Source organism: Lepus europaeus, chromosome 9 (assembly GCF_033115175.1).
Source record: "Lepus europaeus isolate LE1 chromosome 9, mLepTim1.pri, whole genome shotgun sequence".
In the NCBI taxonomy this organism is placed as follows: domain Eukaryota; kingdom Metazoa; phylum Chordata; class Mammalia; order Lagomorpha; family Leporidae; genus Lepus; species Lepus europaeus.
The window spans coordinates 57,535,174-57,557,525 of record NC_084835.1 but is presented as its reverse complement, the minus strand read 5'-3'; the positions used below and the strand labels follow the sequence as shown (position 1 = coordinate 57,557,525).

The 22,352-nt window shown below is 41.6% G+C and overlaps 1 protein-coding gene across 3 annotated transcripts in view; it reads right to left on the bottom strand.

Moving 5' to 3' along the window:
* Positions 1–22,352, bottom strand: part of PIEZO2 (piezo type mechanosensitive ion channel component 2) — a 460,107-nt gene that overhangs the window by 376,442 nt on the left and 61,313 nt on the right. For all 3 annotated transcript variants that reach the window (XM_062201352.1, XM_062201350.1, XM_062201351.1), the window contains exon 2: positions 112–207. In XM_062201352.1, the coding sequence (XP_062057336.1) occupies positions 112–207 (96 nt within the window). The remainder of the gene's footprint in view (positions 1–111; positions 208–22,352) is intronic.

Sequence of the window (22,352 nt, the reverse complement as noted above, 5' to 3'; positions counted from 1 at the left end):
CCCACTCCCTACTGGACCACCCATGTTGCACAGATAACATCTCTCCCATCAGATAAACACAAAAATGCATTGAAACTGTATAACTGGTATGCCAAATAATAAGTGCCTTACCTTGCATTGTGGCTTTTGTTGGTTCTGAGAACAGAGGAATGAGCAAGAGGTAGATAAGGTAGACAAAGGAGAGCCCATTGTACCGGAATGCACATGCTGTGGTTGGGGAGAGAAAAGAGAGGGAGACCGTCATTAACAGAACCAGGGCGCACAATAGTGTCAAACATGGGATCAAATATCATGGCTCAAGTATCACTTCCTAAATGGATCTGTCAATCACAAAGTAACACATTCGATATTTATGACCTGTTCATGACTATACTGAGCATGATGAGAAACAGTGAATTAAAACAGGTGGTTCTTGCTCTTCAAATCTAACTAGGAGGAGCCAACATTGTGATGCAGTGAGTTAAGCTGCTACTTGTGATGCCTTTACCCCATGTCAGAGTTCTAGTTCAAGTCCTGTTGCTCCACTTCCAAATCAGCCTCCTGCTAATGTGTCAGGGAAGGCGATGGATGATGATCCAAGTGCTTAGGCCCTGTCACCCATGTGGGAGACATTGATGGAAGAGTTCTTGGCTTCTGGCTTCACCTAACTCAGCCGTGGCTATTGTGGCTATTTAGGGAGTGAACCAGTGGATGAAGGATCTCTCTCTCTCTCTCTCTCTCACATATACACACATACACACAAACACACACACATTTCTTCTTTCTCTCCCTTTCTGGCACTCTTCCTTTCAAATAAATAAATAAATAAACTGAATCTTTAAAAATTCTTTTTTTAATTTTTATTTTTATTTATTTGACAGATAGAGTTATAGACAGTGAGAGAGAGATAGAGAGAGAAAGGTCTTCCTTCTGTTGATTCACTCCCCAAATGGCCGCTACGGCCAGTGCTGTGCCGATCCAAAGCCAGGAGCCAGGTGCTTCCCCCTGGTCTCTCATGCTGGTGCAGGGACCCAAGCACTTTGGCCATCCTCCACTGCTCTCCTGGGCCATAGCAGAGAGCTGGACTGGAAGAGGAGCAACCAGGACTAGAACCTGGTGCCCATATGGGATGCCAGCGCTGCTGGCAGAGGATTAACCAAGTGGGCCATGGCGCCGGCTCACTGAATCTTTTTAAAATTCTAAACAGGAGGTATGAAGGTTAAGACAAAACTACTAAAAATAATAGTTATTAATAATAATAATAATGCCTACAGTAATTTGTTAATATATCCATAATATAAAAAGATATAAATTCTATATAAAAAAAACAAAATATTGGAAGGATGGAGTAAAACTGCCTAGTTTCTATACACAATCAAAGCTTAAGTTGTTAATCACTTAAAGTAGCCTATTATAACTAATACATTTTACATAAGCCTCATGGTAGCCACAATGCAAAAATCTGTTGTAGATACACAAAAGATAAAATGTAAAAAAACTAGAGTGCTACTAAAAAAAAATCACCAGATCACAAAGAAGAATAAAATTGCAAAAGAAGAAGAAAACAAAGGAACTACAAAGTAACCAGAAGACAATAAACAAAACCACAGCAGTAGATTCTTTTTTACTATTTGTTTTTTTCCTCAGAAACCTTTTATTTAAGGAATGCAAACTTCATGCATTTCATAAGTACAACTTTAGGAACATAAAGAGTCTAACCTATTGATAATTGCTTTGAATGTAAATAAATTAAATTATCCAATCACAAGACATGGAGGAACCAACTACCTATAAGCTGTATATCCATACTCACTTCAGATTTAAGGACCCACATAGATTATAGATTATAGATGAAGTATTGGGTAAAAAAATTTCCATGCAAATGGAAACCAAGATAAAATAGATGTAGACATACTCCCATCAGATAACATAAATATACTGCCATCAGTAAAAACTATAAAATGAAATGACTAAGTTACTTCATAATGATAAAAACACTAGTTCATCAAGTGGAAATAGCAGTTCTAAATATATGTGCCCTCAACATCAGAGCATGAAAATGATATAAAACCATGTTAAGACATGAATTCAGAGACAGAATGCAGTTTGGACTTTGATATACCCTGCTTTCAGCAACAGAAAGATGAACCCAGACAGAAAACTAGTAAGGAGCAAGTGAGCCTAACAGCCTAACAGTCACCTAAAACATGACATTCATCAGTAGCTGACAGCACACGCATCTCAAAAGCACAAGGAAGATCCTCCAGGATAGAACTTTTATTACCCTACAAAACAATTCTTAACAAATATGAGAAGAATAAAATCATATCAAGTATCTTTTCTGACTATAACGCAAATGAAACTAGAAATCAGCAACAGGAATAACTGAAGAAAATTCTCAAATGCATGCAAATTAAGCAACAAGTTTCTGAACAACTAATGGAACCTACATAAAAAAGAAAAAAAATTTTGAAGTAAACAATCTAACAAACAATCTAATGCTGTACCTCAAGGAACTAGAAAAAGAAAAACAAACTAAACCCAATGATAACAAAAGGAAGAAATAGTAAAAATCAGAGCAGAAACAAGTGAGAGACTAGGAAAACAAAACAAAATATCAACAAAATTTAGAGTTTATTTTTTGAAAAGACAAACAAAATAGGTAAACCTTTAATTAGATTAAGAAAAAAAGGAGACAGAGAAACATATCAGAAATTAAAGAGGAGTCGTTACCAGTGATAGCATAGAATTACAAAGGATCTTAAGAGACTACAGTGAACAATTACATGCTTACAAATTGGATTAAGTACGAGAAATGGATAAATTCCTAGACATACATAGCATACCAAGATGGAATCAGGAAGAAACAGAACATCTGAACAGATCATGAATGAACAAACAGATTGAGTAAATCTCTCATAGAAGAAAAGCCCAGGACCTGATGACTCCACTGGTAAGTCACACCAAATGTTTGAAGAGAAGGAAAACCAAGTCTTCTTAAATTCTTCCCCGGGGCCACCCCCAGAACAATTGAAGAGGGAATACTTCCTAACTTCTTTTACAAGATCAACATTACCCAGATACCAAAACTGAGCAAGAATACCACAAAAAAATAAAAGTACAAGCCAATATCCCCAATGAACACAGATTCAAAACTTCTCAACAAAATACTAGCAAAACAAATTCAACAGAGCAATACAAGGCTCTCTCTCCACAATCAAATGGGATCTATCCCAGGAGCCGGCACTGTGACAGAGCAGGTTAAAGCCCTGGCCTGTAGTGCTGGCATCCCATATGAGCGCTGATTTTAGTCCTCTTCTGATCCAGCTCTCTGTTATGGCCTGGGAAAGCAGTAGAAGATGGCCCAAGTCCTTGGACCCCTGCACCTGTGTGGGAGACACAGAAGAAGCTCCTGGCTCTTGGCTTCGGATAGGCCCAACTCCAGCCATGGTGGCCATCTGGGGAGTGAACCAGCAGATGGAAGACCTCTCTCACTGTTTCTACCTCTCCATGTAACTCTTTCAAATAAATAAAATAAATCTTTAAAAAAATGGGATCTATCCCAGGGATGAAAATTGTTGGATGTATGCAAATTTATAAATGGATACATCACCTTATCAGACTGAAGGACAAACATCATATGATCATCTCAATAGATGCAGGAAAATCTTAGCAAAATTCAACATCCTTTCATGTTTTAAAAAAAAAAAACCCTCAACCAATTAGTTACAGAAATAATGTTCCTCAACACAATAATATATTTTTCCTGATTAGGGATAACTAATAGAGCACCTAAAATGTAATGTATTGGAGTGAAATAGGTGTTTTGAGATTCAGTGATTGCTAATAGCCCTTGTCTCTTCTGTTGAGAAACAGTATTGTTTTGTCCTTAATTCTATGTGTTGAATTCTTTTACTTAGTGTAGGGTTAACCTTACAATCATTAAGTAAACTGAAAGTAGTAAGAGTGGGAATGGGAGAGGGAAGAGAAAGAAGGGTTGGATCATTAAGCATCACTATGTTCCTAGATCTGTATATATGAAATATAAGAAACTTGCATAATTTAAATAAAATTTTTAAAAAAGACCACATGTGAGAAACTCACAGCTGATATACTCAATTGTGAAGACTTGAAAACTTTTTTGCCCACTCTTGCTACTTCTGTTCCACACAGTACTGGAAGTACAAGGCAGAGCAATTAGGCAAGAGAAGGAAATCAGACTTCCAACTTGGAAAGGGGGAAATAAAATTGTTTGCAGATTACATCATGTTATATGTACAAATCATAAAGACTCCCTAAAATCTGTTAGAACTAATAAACAAATTCATTAAAGCTGCATGTTACAAGGTCAACATACAAAAACCAGCAGCTTCTGGGGCTGGCACTGTGGCATAGTGGGTGATGCTGCCGCCTGCAGTGCCAGCATCCCATATGGGCGTTAGTTCAAGTCTTGGCTGCTCCACTTCCAGCTCTCTGCTATGGCCTGGGAAAGCAGTAGAGATAGCCCAAATCCTTGAGCGCCTGCACCTGCATGGGAGATCCTGAAAGAAGCTCCTGGCTTCAAATTGGCACAGCTCCGGCCATTGTGGCCAATTGGAAAGCAAATCAGCAGATGAAAGATCTCTCTCTCTCTCTCTCTCTCTCTCTCTCTCTCTCTGTAACTCTGACTTTCAAGTAAATAAATTTTTTAAAAAAGAAAAACCAGCAGTTTCAACACAATCAAGGCAATTTATGACAAACCCATGGCCAGCATCATATTGAATGGGGAGAAGTTGGAAGCATTCCCACTGAGATCCGGTACTAGACAGGGATGCCCAGTCTCACCATTGCTATTCAATATAGTACTGGAAGTTTTACCCAAAGCCATTAGGCAAGAAAAAGAAATCAAAGGGATACAAATTGGGAAGGAGGAAGTCAAAATATCCCTTTTTGCAGATGATATGATTCTTTATTTAGGGGACCCAAATACTCCATTAAGAGACTATTGGAACTCATAGAAGAGTTTGGTAAAGTAGCAGAATATAAAATCAATATACAAAAATCAACAGCCTTTATATGCACAGACAATGCCACAGCTGAAAAAGAACTTCTAAGATCAATCCCATTCACAATAGCTACAAAAACAACCTTTTAGGAGCACCTAAAAGGAAACCTGTAGAAGTAAAATTGACACTATGAGAAGCAATGACTTGATCAGCCCTTGTCCTGACTGTCAAGGAACAGCTTATTATTTTCTTTTTTTGACTATTTTCTTTTTCTACTTAACATCGTTGGTTGAACTCTTAACACAGAATTATTCACAGATGTTTAAATCCAATTGAAAATTGATGCCAATAAAAAATAAGGGTGGGAATAAGAGAGGGAGGAGATTTACAGTTCAGCACATGTTCCCACGGATTTACCCCTAAGGGTAAAGCTAAAAACTTGCCATGGGACTCCAAATCCCATTAAGCTGGGTGATACTGATGCTGTCTTACTAGTTAAAGTGATCATTTTAAGTGTGTTACTGATCATATAGATTGAAATAAGTTTCAAAGGGGTCACATAAATAAGACCAAGTGTCTGCTAATAACAATAGATAGAATTAAGAAGGAGAGAATGATCCAACATGGGAAGCAGGCCACACAGCAGACTCATAGAATGGCAAATGCCCTAAACAACACTATGGCCTCAGAATCAGCCCTTAAGACATTCAGATCTTGCTAAAAATCCCATGAGAGCATTTCAGGCATGGAAAGCCAAGACACTATGGCAAAAATTGACCTACATGAAGGATCTCTGTGAGATCCCAGTGGAAAGAAGAGGCTATCAAAGAAGGAGGTACCTTTCTCTGAAGGAAGGAGAGAACTTCCACTTTTCTTATGGACCAATCTAAATACTGAAGGAGTTTGTGGACTCAAAAGATTTCCATAGCCTTGGAAGCTCATAACAAGAGCCTCGGGTGATCACTGACATCATAAATAAGAGTGCCGGTGGCGCCTCAGCTCACTAGGCTAATCCTCTGCCTGCAGAGCCGGCACCTGGGGTTCTAGTACCAGTTGGGGCGCGGGATTCTGTCCAGGTTGCTCCTCTTCCAGTCCAGCTCTCTGCTGTGGCTCGGAAAGGCAGTGGAGGATGGCCCAAGTGCTCGGGCCCTGCACCCACATGGGAGACAAGGAGGAAGCACCCGGTTCCTGGCTTCGAATTGGCGCAGCGTGCTGGCCGCAGCGCTCTGGCTGTAGCAGCCATTTGGGGGTTGAACCAACGGAAGGAAGACCTTTCTCTCTGTCTCTCTCTCTCACTGTCTAACTCTGCCTGTCAAAATAAATAAATAAATAAATAGGCCAGCGCTGCGGCTCACCAGGCTAATCCTCCGCTTGTGGTGCTGGCACACCGGGTTCTAGTCCTGGTCGGGGCACCGGATTCTGTCCTGGTTGGTCCTCTTCCAGTCCAGCTCTCTGCTGTGGCCAGGGAAGGCAGTGGAGGATGGCCCAGGTCCTTGAGCCTTGCATCCGCATGGGAGACCAGGAGGAAGCACCTGGCTCCTGGCTTCGGGTCGGCTCAGCACACCGGCTGCAACTCGCCAGCCGTAGCAGCCACTTGGGGGGTGAACCGATGGAAAAAAGGAAAGCTTTCTCTCTGTCTCTCTCTCTCTCTCTCTCTCTCTCTCTCTCTCTGTCACTGTCTAACTTTGTCTGTCAAAAAAATAAAATAAAACAAAATAAATAAATAAGAGTGCCAACTGTTAAATCAACAACAGGAGTCACTGGGCACTTGCTCCCCATCTAGGACTTCTGTCCTTAATGAATTGTACTATGAGAATTAATGGTAAAACTTGAATTCATGCAATACTTTATGCTTTATGTGTTTGTGGGTGCAAATCATTGAAATATTTACTTAGTATAGAGTTGATCTTCTGTATATAAAGATAATTAAAAATGAATCTTAATGAAGATTGGGATGGGAGAGGGAGTAGGAGGTGGCATGGGAGTGGAGGTAGGAGGGCGGGTATGGGGGGAAGGACCACTATATTCCTAAAGCTGTACCTATGAAATTTAAATTTATTAAATAAAAGCTTTCCAAAAACTACCAGCTTTTCTGCATACTAACAACAAAGTATCAGAAAAAGAAATAAAAAAATCATCCCCATTAATAAGAGCTATTAAAAATATTTAGTCATAAATTTAATCAAGGAGATGCAAGACTTGTAAATTGAATACTTTAAAATGAAGTTAAAAGAAATTGAAAACAACTCAAATTAATGGGATGACATTTCATGTTCAAGGATTAGAAGAACTAATACTGTTAAGCTATCAGTAATGGAGTCAGAGCTGTGGTGCAGTAGGTTAATCCTCCGACTGTGGTGCCGGTTCTATTCCCGGCTGCTATGATCTGGGAAGGCAGTGGAAGATGGCCCAAGTGCTTTGGCCCCTGCACCTGCATGGGAGACCTGCACCTGACTCCTGGCTCCTGGCTCGGGATTGGCTCAGGTCCAGCCATTGTGGCCATTTGGGGAGTGAACCAATGGATGGAAGACCTTTTTCTCTGTCTCTCCCTCTCACTGTCTGTAACTCTACCTCTCAAATAAATAAATAAAATCTTCAAAAAATTAAAAAATAAACTATCAATAATTATCAAAAGAGATATACAGATTCAATGCAAACCCTACCAAAATCCAATGGCATTTTTTGCAGAAAGAGGAAAAAAAAAAAAAAAACAGTGAATTAAGCTGCCGCCTTTGATGCCAGCATCCCATATGAGAACCAGTGCAAGTCCTGGCTGTTCCACTTCCGATCCAATGCTAATGTGCCTGGGAAAGCAGCAGAGAATGGTCCAAATACTTGGGCCCCTGTCACTCATATGGGAGACCCAGATGGAGTTCCAGGCTCCTGGCTTTGGCCTGACCCATTCCCAAGTCACTGCAGCTATTCGGGGAGTAGACCAGTGGGTGGAAGTTTTTCATAAGTATGATATTGCACACCACCCTGAGTAGCATAATGAACCTGAGACATCAATCATCCCTTTGCTCACAGCATGCACACTGTATGTGCCACCCCCACAGTCACTTAGTAGCCATCCCAGTTATCAGATTGTCACCATATCGCTGTGTTATTGCACAGATTTTGTACTAGCCATGGACTCAGGCACTCATAGGGAGTCCTGGAACAGATAAGGGGGAACTACTGTAAAAAAATCAATTCAAAATGGATTAAAGACTTAAACATATAACTTAAATTATAAAACTGGAGCCACTGCTGTGGCACAGTGGGTTAAAGCCCTGGCCTGAAGTGCTGGCATCCCATATGGGCACCGGTTCTAGTCCCAGCTACTCCACTTCCTATCCAGCTCTCAGCTATGGCCTGGAAAACAGTAGAAGATGGCCCAAGTCCTTGGGTTTCTGCACCCACGTGGCAGACCCAGAAGAAGCTCCTGGTTCCTGGCTTCGGATCAGTGCAGCTCCTGCCATTGTGGCCATTGGGGAGTAAACCAGCAGTTGTAAGACCTCTCTCTCTGTTTCCACCTCTCTCTGTAACTCTGCCTTTCAAATAAATAAAATAAATCTTTAAAAAATTATAAAACTGATAGAAGAAAACACAAAGTTAAAGCTCCATGCCATTGTCTCAGCAATGATTTTTTATATGACCCTAAAACCACAGTCAACAAAGGCAAAACCAGGCAATAGGTTTATATCAATCTAAAAATCTTTTGCACAGAAAAGGAAATGATCAACAGAGTAAAGAAACAATCTATACAATGGTAAAAATATTTGCAAACCATAACCTCATTACAGCTTAATATGCATAATACATAAGAGATTCAACTAAAGAGCAAGAAGACAAATAGTCCAATTGAATAATTAGTAAAGAGAAGTGAATGTCTGGCCTACTCGTTAAGACACCTGCATTCCACACTGGAGGACCTGAAAAGACAGGCTAATTAGTTCTACTAAGCTATTCCTCAATTGTAATTCAAAACATCATGTTTCACGTGATTAATCCATGCAATTTTAAATCATTGATTTAAAAAACATTTTAAGTTATATTAAAGTAAAAAATCCGACCAGGAATCTAACACCAATACAACTGAATGAAGAAGGAAGCATTGTGGTACAGTGAGTTAAGCTGCCATGTGCAACACCAGCATCCAATATCACAGCACCAGTCCCAGTTCCACCTGCTCCACTTCCAATCCAGCTCCCTGCTAATGCACCTGAGAAAGCAGAAGAAGATGGTTCAAGTGCTGGGGCTCTGCCATCCTCATGGGAAACCTGGGTGGAGCTCCAGGTCCCTGGCTGTTGAGGCCATTTGGGGACTGCATCAGCAGATGGAAGATCTCTTTCTCTCTCTGTCTCTCCCTCTCTGTCACTCTTTCAAATAAATAAATAAATTCTTTTTTTTAAAAAAAAGAACTAAGTTAAAGCAGAATATAATTAAGTTCTAAATTAGTTTGGGAAGATTAAAATCCCTACCGAGAGACCGAGAACTAGGCTGTCAATGGATGAGAAGATACTGAAAAAGAAAACAGAAGAAAAGTGCTTTTCAATACTCTCCATCTGAGACTCCTGGACCATGTCCTTACCACTCACCAACCATCCTCACGGCAGCACTGAACGTCAGAGGGCCCAGGGATCGGGGGCATTTTTCCTCTCAAGTTCCCACTTCCTCATCTGTAAAATGGGCATAATACATGACTCTAACTCACAGACCTATTAGGAGGAATAATTGTAAGGATATACTTCACAATAGTTGGTCGGGGTCCTTTTATGAAGTTTCTTTAAAAAGTTCAAGGAGGGGCAGACACTTGGTGCAGCCATTAAAGTCACCGCTTGTGACATACGCATTCCATATAGGAGTTTCTGGTTCTAGTCCAGGCTGCTACGCTTTTGGTACAGCTCCCTGAGAAAGAACACCCTGAGAGGTAGCAGGTGATGGCTCAAGTACTTGGGTCCCTGCTACTTATATGAGAGACCCAGACTGAGTTCATGGCTCCTGGCTTCAGCCTGGTCCAGACCCTGGCTACTGTGGGCATTAGGAAGTCAAGCAATGGGTGGGGAAATCGCTATCTCTCTCTCTCTCTCTCTCTCTCTCTCTCTCTCTCTCTCTCTCTCTCTCTCTTTCTCCCTTTCTCCCTTTCTCCCTTTCTCTTTCTCTCTCTTTCCCCAAGCCTTTCAAATAAAAAATGAAAGTAAGCACAGACAGAGAGAGGGAGACACACAGAGAAAGGTCTTCTATCCACTGGTCCACTCACAAACTGGCCACAACAGCTGGAGCCAGGCTTATCTGAAGCCAGGAGCCTCCTCTGGTTCTCCTACATGGGTGCAGGCACCCAAGCACTTGGGCCATCTTCCACTACTTTCCCAGGCCTTAGGCAGAGAGCTGGATCGGAAGAAGAGCAGCCAGGACACGAACTGGCACCCAAATGGGATGCCTAGCTGACTACGCCACAGAGCCAGCCCCAATAAACACATTCTTTTAAAGTTCATGGAAAAATGGGATAAAAAAGTAAGTGCAAAAATTTTGGGTGCAAAAATTTTTTTCAGATTTATGCAGTGTTTTTTAACACATATTTCCCATGAACTTTCTGAAGCCCCCTCATAGGCACAGATTTCAAATTACACAGGAAGTTTTCAGCACTCTGAGCTATTACCACAGTATCTTCTTGTTTGATAGGGAGATGGGTGGGTTCTGCATTCCTTGTGGAAATAAAAAAGACCATGGGATATCAATTGAATAAAGCAAAATTAATTAGCTGAGTACAGATGTCTACAAATGGGAAGGAATAAGTATAAGCCTGAGGGTTGAAAAGAAGTCAGAGCAGGGAGGAGAAAAGTGAGTTATTGGAGGAGAACATGAAGGTCAGGAAAATACGGAGTCAACAGGTTAGAATGGAAAATTTGTTGTCGTCATCAGCAACAATGACCTACAGGAATGAAGGAAGAAAGGGAGGAAGGGAAGAAAGGAGGAAGGAAGTCAATTATGGAAATACAGAGAACGTGCCATCAGCACCAGGAAGCAGGCATCTGCATTGTGGACGCTTATAGCACGAGCATCCCATATCAGAGTACCAGTTCAAGTCCTGGCTGCTCCCTTCCAATCCAGCTCTCCACTCATGCACCTGGGAAGGAAGCAGAAGATGACCCAAGTGCCTGGGGCCCTGCCACCCTTGGGGAGACCAAGATGGAGTTCCAGGCTCCTGATTTTTTCCTGGCCCAGCCCAGGCTATTGCAGGCATGTGGGGAGTGAAGCAGTGGAGGGAAGAATGGGAGATCTCTCTTCCTCTCTCTCTCTCTCTCTCCCTCTCTATCTGTGTGTGTGTGTGTGTTTGTCTGTCTCCCTTTCAGTTACTCAGCCTTTCAAATAATAAAATAAATCTTAAGAAAAGAAAAAGAAAGAACCAGGAAGCAAGAGGAAATAGGAGCAACCCTAGAGAGTCAAAGCAAGAGGGCAGAGCAGAGGAAGCCAGGAGGGTGGGAAAAGCCCAAGTGCTCCTGGCCATGGAAGCACAAGGTGTCTGGCACCTGGGCACAGCTCTGCATGGGAGACCCATAAGGATTAGAGTCACAGATGTCAGACCACAGCAGCCCAGGAGGTGCTGATCCAAGCTGGAATTTGGACTCCAAGAGCGTGGCTCACACAGCAGGACTGCTGCTGCCGCTTACACTAGCAGTCCTCAAGGAAAATGAAGGAAGACATGGGGGCTGCGAAGGGGAGGAAGCAACACAAAATTCTTTTTCATCCCAGAAAAGCTGGGCACACATTTGTGTCTTTCTAGACTAACACCAGCATTCTGTCCTTCTTACCTAAGACCCCAAGCACAAAGAAACTTTCAAACAATTGCCCGGATGTGTGGAAAATACAGATGCTGCCAGTGGGGTTGTCCCAAAAAACTCATAACTATCCTAAGTGGAAACAACACTTGAATGGACCAAACTCCGCCTATCCCAGCTCAGCATCACGGTGCGCTACAGAGCCTGACCCCTTCTGCTCTGGACCACAGGCTGCCTGGGAGCTGTGCTCGCTGCCACTGCCCCACACAGTGGGACCACGCAGTGCCAGCCTAGGGAAGATCTAAATCCACCATTCCACATACAGTGTCTATTGAATGTGTGTGGCTTCCACGCCACTAGAGAGCTGAGAAGCCATAAGGCAAGCTGATGACTGCCTGCGCACAAAAGAAGTTATATTCCAGAAGAAGAGCGGCAGGCGTTGTGGCACAGCTGGGCCACCAATTGCCATGCCTCCATCCCAATTCCCAGTGCTCCACTTTCAATCCAGCTTCCTGCTAATATGCCTAGGAAAGCAGTGCATTTCAAATCAATCATGATGAAAATGAACAAGAACATTGGAATGGTATCTCTAGCTTTTTTTTTTCCCTTCTACTCTCAAGTTTCTTATAAAACAATCCAAGGACATATGGTTATTCATTTCATCAGCAAACACTCAGTGTGGGGCACTGTTCTCAGGCCTGGGGTACACTGGAGAACAGAACAGATTGACGAAATTCCCTCTCTGCCTTTGGGAGCTGACATTTTGGTGTGGAGACAGAGATGAACAATGAATGTAATAAAAGGAAGGTATATGGTGTGTCGGGAGGTAAACACTACACAAACAAGCAGTAGGACAGGAAAGGGGGCCAGGAGAACTGGGCTGGAGGAGGAAGGCTGCAATAGCTAATCTAAGCAATGAACTTGGCCTCAGGAGAAGGAGGGGTTGGACCCCAGAGGGGAAGGAGGTCAAGGAGCTGAGCAAAATCAAGCAAAGACCTGGCCCATCTCAACTGCCCAAGACGATCTCGTGGGAGCAGAGTCCTAGGGGACTGAATCATGCAGGCCTCACACAGGATCTGACAATCTTGGTTTTCTCTCTGAGCTGCCTCCCCCATGAGATTGTTCACCCACCCTGTGAGGGTGCTCTGCTCCTGTGCCTGCCCCTGCAGCTCCATTTTCCACCAGGACTGATCTTGTGGACTGTGCTCCTGCCCTGGAAGCAAGCTGCCTCCACCCTATACAGTGTAGCTTGCTGTACCTGTGCCTCAGGGGGCACCACCCCCTGCCACCAGGCACCTGCTCTCTTTTCTCCAGCAGACCTACTCCCGTGCAGCTCAGCATTCCCACTTCTGGAAGCCATCCACGGCCACACCCTCCCACAAATGAGAGGTCTCCCTCCTCTGGAACACTTCTTCAGCAGCCTAGAGGGCATGTGCTTATGTGCAGGGGGCCCTGCAGGGTGGACAGGAATCTGTCTCATCTCTGTTATCTCCAGGAGCCAAGGCTCGGGCTGCCATGCAGCAAGCTACTCGGGCTTACAAAATAAATGAACAAATACAAAGGAAATGAGAAAGAGGTGAGCACTTCTGGGAGGAAAATGCAGCCCATCAAGACAGACAGAATTTCTAGTGGCTTTCAAACACCACAACTGAGGGTGGGCACTTAGCTTAGTAATTAAAATGCCACTCAGGACACCCGCATCCCACACTGTACAGTACCCGAGGATTGAGCTCTGGGCTCCTGACTTTGGCCTGGCCCTGTGTAGGTTGTTGTGGACATTTGGGGAATGAACAAGAATATGCAAGGTCTCTGTGTCTCTCTGCCTCTCAAAAAAATCAAACTCTCTTCCTGAGTATGGCTGGATCTAGTGACTCACTTCTGAAGAACAGAAGACACAAAATGTTTTGGGGACTACTTCTAAGATTAAGCTACAAAAGGGCTGTGGCTTTCATCTTGGGCATCTCAGTTCCCCATCTCCATTGTTCACTCTGAGAAAAGCCAGCTGCCAAGTGTAAGGAGCCCCAGGTGGCAAGGAGCTGAGGTTTCCAGGCCTAGCCACATGAGTTAGCTTGGATGCAGGTCCTTCTCTGGCTATCTGATCTGAGGACAAGCTGAACAGCAGCCAGGGAGAGGCACTGAATAAGAGGACCCGCCTGACCCCACCTGGATCCTGGCTCTCAGGAACATTGAGACACGGTTTGTTGTCTGAAGCTCCTAAACGTTTGGCTAATTTATACAGAGCAACAGATAACTAATACGCAAACTTAAAAAAAATCGATTAAAAAATAAGCCCCTTCCAAAAAAACAAAAACCCATTCACTTACTTTTTGCCTGAGATAATCCCATCTGATTGACAACAGTGACCTAAATGCTGAGATCACTGTTTCTCTTTAAACATGTGAAGTTGCTACTCAAGAGTTCTGCAAGCTTATTCAGGAATAAAATGTCATATTTAAGTGAGTGATCTCCATCTAGGGCAAAGTATGCCTTTGAACTTGGCAATACAACTCGTTCAAGCTAGAAAAGCCTTAGAAGGCAAACCCTTCTCCTTTATCAAGTGTGATGCTGCTTTGTTCGGGATCTGGAGACAACACACATTCATTCCTTTTCATGATGAGCTATCGTTTTGTGGCTACACACCGTTCCCCTGAGCTCCCAGCCCTCTCATGGATCATCAGGCCAGCTGCACCCCTGTACTCTGTCACAAGAATTTTACTGTTGAAAGTACAATAAAAATGTAGATCAAGGTGTTCAAAGGGAAGAGAAAATTATTAGCTTTGGCTAAAAACGCACTGGAGTTTCCACTATTTTTATCTGTTTTTATTTTATTTCTTACTTTTTCACTTCTTTGAAAGACAGAGCGAGAGCAAGAGTGAGAGGGTGAGAAAGAAATCGTCCATCTGCTGGTTCATACACCAAATGCCCTCAACAACCAAGGCTGGACCAGGCCAAGGCCAGGAGACAAGAACTCCATCTGGGTTTCTCATGTGGCTGACAGGGTCCCAAGTGTTTGAGCCATCATCTACCTGCTGCTTCCCAGGGTGTGCATTAGCAAGGAGCTGAATCAGAAGTGGGGTAGCTGGGACTCGACCCAGGCACTCTGATCTGGGCATAGTGTTCCAGGCACCAGCTTAATTCACTGCATCACAATACATTTCCCCTCTTATCTGGTTTTGAACATCCAAAAGTATAAGGAAATGTCCCCAGAAGGACAGTCATTTCCCACACAAAGGACCTTGCCAGGTTTACAAACTGAGATAAGTTATCATGCTAAGTGCTTTAGAAACATCTGTCGTGACATTTGATTCATAAACCTTCAGACTGACCTCATGAATGAATTTTATTTTCTAAATTTGAAAGTTGGCATGCAGTTTTGGAAAAGCTCAACAAGTAAGAAAAATGATAGATTTGACTATGAAAACCTACAATTCATCAGTATAGGAAGGGGAGACACTCTTGCAAACTTGAAATCATTAAGATGGCCACACATACCATTTATAAAAATACTTGTGTTGCAATACATAAATAATAATCCCCTATTTGTACAATACGATCACAGAAAGGTTTACGTGCACTTCAATGTTCTCTTCTATAATAGTTCCAGACACTAATTTAAATTGTGTTATTAAAGGTAAGTGCTTTCAAGGCTGAATTTTTAGTTGGATGGACCTTCCTACTTCCTTTATCTCTTTAGTAAGGCCAAACATTGTCTCACTACTAGCGGCCTAAGAGAGCAAACATCGAATGTTCAGAACAGTCCATTCAACTAAGTCCATTCTAAGTGTTCTTCATTGCCACGAGGAGTTTTGCTTATTTTAAGAGTTGGCAAAGCAGTCGGTGGATACACACTACACAAAACAAGCAACTTCACTACCAAGAGACAAACTAGTTCTGTCCACTTAGTGATGCTAGAAAGTTCTGTTTATCTTTGCAATATTTTCCCTCTGTCCTCTGAAGTAATTGATTGCTTTTAAAAGGCTGTCCTCTCAAAATCCTGGTTATTTCAGGGGTGGGGGGGCAGAGAAACAGCTGCAAAGTATTTACAATGGGGCAGGAAAAAAGAATTAAACAATCATAGATTTTTTTTTTTCCTAAGGAAGCAAAACTATCATAGAAATGAGAGACAGGAAAAAGGCAGTTATATCACCTGATTCATTGTCTATTTGTGTAGAATTCTTTCTCTATTGTATGGTCCTGTGTTTTATACCCGGTAAAACTGAAAAAGTCTCAAACAGTAATGCTTTAGAACACCACAAGTTGAGGCAAGAGAGTGTTTGGTTTCCTTCTAACTCTGAACTCCACACCCGCTGGAGGTCATCCTAACTGCTTCCTTCCAAGAGTTATGGAATTAGTACATCTCCAAGAAAGATGACACTGGCAGTCTCTCTCATCATCACAGCAGGGCAAGGCCCATGTTCTTGTCTTCATGTGGCACTTGATGCAGACTGTTCACGCACAACAAAAGAACGTCCTAGTGTGGAACATGGAAGGCTTGCAGAAATATTTTTCAAGTAAGAAAATACACTCTGACATTCAGAGATTGTCCTTATCTTTTATCATTTTAATTTTATCCAAAGCATACGAAAATTGATGATGTTATAATAAGTATGTTAGTACAATGCCAAATCAATCAGTTTTGTATTTCCCACACTTCAAGGAATAGAAATCTTTTGGCATATATTAATTTCATCAAAGAAATTCATTAAAGGAATGCGATTTTAGAGTAAAACCTAAAAAAAGAGCAAGACTTTTGCAAGGCATCAGGTTATAAGAACTTATAGTCAAACTGTATTAGAAAATTATAGTAATTATTCAATTTACTAAAAATTTTAAGGAAATCTAAGAAAATCAGGTGAAAGCATCTTGTTTGTGAAGAAAAAGCATTTGCTCTGACTTCTCTACTTTTTCAAAATAACTCGAGATGCTAACTATAAAATATGAGTTGAACAGATTATCGCTAAGATCTTAATTTGTTTTTGTTACCATGAGTTTAAATATTTATTGCTTTGCATATATATAAAAGACACAATTGTTTTCTATTTTTTTTAAAGATTTATTTATTTATTTGAAAGGCAGAGTAACAGAGAGGCAGAGGCAGAGACAGAGAGAGAGAGAGGTCTTCCATCCACTGGTTCACTCCCCAGGTGTCCTCAACAGCTGGGGCTGTGCCAATCCGAAGCTAGGAGCTTCTTACAGGTCTCCCACGTGGGTGCAGAGGCCCAAGACTTCGGCTATCTTGTACTGCTTTCCCACGCCATAGCAGAGAGCTGGATCAGAAGTAGAGCAGCCTTACCTGCTACACCACAGCTCTGGCCCCTGTTTTTCTATTTTAACATATATATATATAATGTTAGTTTATATATATATAAAATGATAGTAACATTATTAAAAGTTTCACCGAGTTTTTTAAACTCTGCCTGATTGCACAGTTTGCACAAATTGTTATAGTTTTGTTTTTTTTTCTATTTGAGAGAGAAAGAGAAAAAGACAAACACTTTAGAGAAAAAGTTCTCCTATGCACTGGTTCATTCCCCAAATGCTTACAAAAGTTGGGCCTGGGTAGGGACAAAGCCAGGAGCCCCAAACTCAATCCAGGTCTCCCATGTGTTTATCTGGGACCCAATCATTTAAGCCATCACTGGTAGCGCCCAGCACCTGCATTAGCAGGAAGCTAGAGACAGGCGCCAGGGCTGGAATCAAAATCAGACGCTCCAATGGGGGACGCAGGGAGGGTAACTAGTAGGTAAACCATACTCCCACTATTTATATAATCAGTCCTCTGAATAACCTTGTGAGAACTGGTTAGGACCATAATGATAAAGCAAAGGTCTGTGCTAGCCTTTATTTCTGTAGACTTGTTAATATCATGCTCTGTTTCAAACATTTTGCTTTAGAGACTCATTGTTCAGATTTGGAACATTATCCCTCTATTTTTTGTTAATATCTGTTTTTTGAAGATAGTAATCTCTAAGCTATTAGAACAAATGACTGAACTTTATTATTTTAATGTCTAAAATACTTCAATATTAGCAAATCCATATTATGATTCAACCTAAAATAAATCAGGGATGTTTTACTGGACTGTGTTACAAAATTAAGCTTAAATGCCACTTCTATTTCTAGAAACAAGAAATTGGTAAAAATCCCATTGAATAGTCTGACATTCAAATGCTTCCACATGTTCATCCTGAAGCAATCTGAGAAGCTATGGAAAGAAAGGGACACAGAAAGGGCTAAAATAAATAAATTTAAAATACAGATACAGATACTGATATTTATGAGGTATTTTAAAATGTTCATGGGAAATGGAATGAAAAGATTACTTTTGTGTACAAGAAAAGTAAAATCTATGAATAGTTTTTTTTTAATAATACACATTTCCATGAACTTTTTGAAGACTTCTCATATACATGAATTTCAAATATTTTTGGCACCAAAATAAACTTATCTTTTCATTCCATTTCCCATGAACATTTTCAAGGGCCCTCAAATATACTTATATGGGCTTTCTGAAAGACACAGTGGATTTTTAATAACAGGATTAATTTACTGCCTGCCACAAGCCTCTTTTATTTCAAGAATTCACAAAAATAGATATTTTGTAGGCTTATGCAGGCTTTAGAATATTCTATATTATTCTTGGCAGCCTATGCCTTGGACTGATGTGTACATTAGCAGGAAAAGAAATCACTAGCTATAATGAAGTCCTAGTCTTCCATTTTCAACTACGATGCTTCCCTGCTCTGCATCTTGTTTCATGAATACTGTGGCTGAAAATTGATTAAAAATTACTGCTTCCCCCATGATAAATTGACTTTGACATCTGCCGGCTTCTTCCTGGGAACACCCTCTTCCCTGACACAGATGGAACTATTGCTATGGCTTTCAACTATTTCTGTTGCTTGCAAAGTAGACACACCTTTTATGGCGTGCATTCAGCCTTGGATTATGTCTGGGGTTGTGCTGGTGATACTGCTCCAAGGAGAAACAGCTCTGACCACAGTGTGAATCCTTGCTAGAAGAGCAACATCCAAAATAGCAATGAACTGGACCGATGTCTCGCCATCAGCCTCATCCGCCAGATTTCTTTGATCAGTCTCTGCCTACCCAGGGCCTCTGATCTTGCATTCAGTCAAACCACAGTCTGTGGGACTGAAAATATGGAGTAGGGTAAACAAGAAATCTTGTAGTGAACAATCTGAAGGACACTCCAGCAGACCACACAGCCTCACCCCTACCCCAGGCTGCCCAGCCTTCGGAACACTCTCCTCTCGCTCTCTCTCTCTCTCTCTTTCTCTCTCTCTCTCTCTTTCTCTCTCTCTCTCTCATACACACACACACACATTACTTTGTTTTCAATATCTGTATACCAACCCCCCCACACACCTAAAGTTACAGTAGTTGAAAAACTGACAGTGGGGTCCTGTACTGGGAGAATTAGAGAACCTACACAGTGTCAACCTCACTACAGGTGTTTTCATCAGCCAGTGAACCTGAGGTCATTGGAGCTTTTTGTCAGTAGCTAAATCTTAGGCCGTTTAAATCTCCAGGCACAGACGGTGTTTCCCTTCTTCTGGGCCATTGTCACACCCTGTATTTGCTACATGATCCATGACATTTTAGAACTTTTCCCCCAACATGAGGCTGGTTTGGAATCTACCTCCAAAGAGTGCCTATGACTCACCATCCATTATGAGTCTAAGCTGGACGGTTTATATCAAAATTCTGTGGAGGCTGGTTATGTCCACAAAGCGAATTTTCACTGGAGCACCAGTTGACAGCACAACCCTGCTACTTCTGGCCCAATTAGAAAACGTCAAGCAGTGATGTACCCCCTTAAATGTACCTCCAGTTCTAGCCAAGTCCTCTCCAAGTCATTTCCCCAAATATGCATATTGCCGGGCCCAAGGCCACTTTGGAAGAGGGACTGTTTCCCATTCATTACTCTATTTCCAGCTTCTCCTCCCATCTCTGCCCACAGCAAGCATTCAGTAAATATTTACTGAAAGAATGAATCAATCCAAGCCTCTTTCTTTGCCAACCTGTAGTAGTCTCTGCCCAACAGTGTGTCTCAAATTCTTAAGCCCCCTTCACACTAGCTGAAAAGTTTGTATCTTCCCTAAGAATGCCTCATAGTCTCAATAAAAAGTAATATTTTCTGAATCAATATGTGTTTGTGTCTAGCAATTAGGATGTAATTCAATAAGGGTTGCCATACAATGAAATTCTGTGCAATAGTCACAAAGACAGAGGGATTGTTGCACATACGAGTTCAAATGATGAGATATCTAAAATACAATAAGCACACAAATAGGTTACAAAATCGTATGTTATATGGCATCTCTAGGTAGCATACTATTAAAATCCCCTACTTAGAGGAAAATGAGGCTCAGAAATAACATAGAGCTTGTCCAGTGTCAAGGTGAGCTGGACTTAACCAGGCTCCCAGGATCTCTGCTCTTACTCTATACTGAGACACAGAGAAAATGTGTCAGACACAGGAGAAAGTGTAGACACAGGAGAAAGTGTAGACCCTTCACCCTGCTGCTGCTGCTGGGCAGAGCGCGGAAGGAAGGAGCTGCGGCTGTATCCTTTGTTGTGGTAGCTTTCCATGAGGACAGTTCGGTATTCTAAAAATCACGTCAAATCTAATGAAAAAGGCAGCTTTTCCAGCCCTAAACACCCACAGCACTTTGGTTTTCATCACTCTTATGACCTGATTGAATATAGCCTTGCAGTATTTCACCAATTAGACATGTTGATTTTTAGATTTTTATTTATTGATTTTATAGGCAGAGAGACAGGTGGATGGGGGTGAGGTAGCAAGAGAGAAAGAGTTCGAACCTCAAAGGCCTGCACACACAGGTGGTGGGGGCTGGGGAGGGGGCAAATGGAAGCTGGGAACTCAATCCAGGTCTCCTATGTGGGTGGCATGAACAATATGCTGGAGTCAGGAACTAGAGTGGGAGCCAGGGATCAAAAGCAGGCTTTCCTGATGTGGGTCACTGTGTCTCAAGCACTAGCCAAACACTTACCCTCTAACTTCTTGATTAAACTGTGAAGCCCCTCAGAGTAGGGCTTTGTCATTGTGTCTTCAGAGTCCCTCGTGGAGCGCATTATACATAATCAGCATATGCTGACTACAGAATGAGGACAAGAGTCAGCAGGTGAGTCTCCACTGCCCACAGAAGCAGAGGAGCCAGAGGACAGGCGTCACATCTGGCCAGCAGTGCAGTGTCCAACAGTTTTCACCAAATAGGTTATTCTGTAAAATCCAATCTTGCTAACAGAATGACATGACTACCACAATAATGTCAAAAAGGAATGAGATGAAACTGATGGAAAAATGATATCTGGGCAATCATTTCTACCGAGGCATCCAGGAACAGGCAAGAAACAAGAGAATTTCTTGCTTCTAGAACTTTGTTACAGACCAGTTATGCTCCAAGGAGCCTCTCTTGGAATGAAAAAGGTGTATGAAGCTAAAACACCAAGCTTTTGCCACATTTTTCTTACAAATGAATTTAATGCAAATTCTGTTTTACCATGTTAGGCTCTGTGAGGCTTTGGCCAGTTTTCCGAGGCTGGAAAGACATTTATTAACCATATATATATATATATATATATATATATATATATATAGCTCTATCTATATATAATATATATATTATATATATAGAATATAGAGCTCTATCTATAGATACAGATAGCTAGATAGATGATAGACATAGATGATAAAAGGTAGATAGATAATGATAGATATAGGTAAATAGATATCATACAAAGAAAATGGGACTGTATTTTCCAGTGTTCATCTTTAGCAAACACTGAAACACATAGCATGAATTCTACATGGAAACCACTAGAAGAGGAAATCAAAATTTTATTTTCAGTAAAGCTGTGTTAAGTAAATCCGTTTATACCCCAAGACTCAAAGTGCTTTCAAAAACAGAAAAGGAATTACACCATGCATACTTCTTTCAGTGTTATCAGAGAATAATTCATTGAGAAATGCTTAGCTGGCTACCACATAGGGTGCACTGCAATGACTTAACCCACCCATGGCACTATCCTGGAATCAGTTCTCAGCTAGAGGAACGAGTCTCCAGCCCAAACAGCTCACCTGGTGTGATCGCTGAGACAAGTTCACAGGTCTGTCTTGGGTGAGGGGGACTGGAAATGCATCGTTCTGGGCAGGGTGCATGAGGGAGCCTGGGGAACTGAGACAAAGTGCTCCCTACTAGCCATTGCAAAGCAAACACACCCCTCTCCACTCCAGGGTTTTCTTCCTTCTTTTGCTCCTTCAGTTAAAAATGGGGAAGAAACTTTCAAAACCAAACTTTAATGATTCAGAGTAAACAGACTCTAGCCTGTTAGTAAGAACACACACAGCACATCAAATTAAGAGTTCATACAAACAACTCAATTAGGAGGGCAAGAGTAGGGAAATATTTATCTCCAACTCTAAATATCCACTACTTGCATGTACACTGTTTGGAGATAATTTTATGCTTTTTAAAATCTTGTTAAACCCTTCCTTGGAAAATGAATCCTCAAGAGCAAATAATTCTTACTTTTTTTCTCAGGAAAAAAAAATAAAGTGCATTTGTTTATTTTTCTTAAGCTA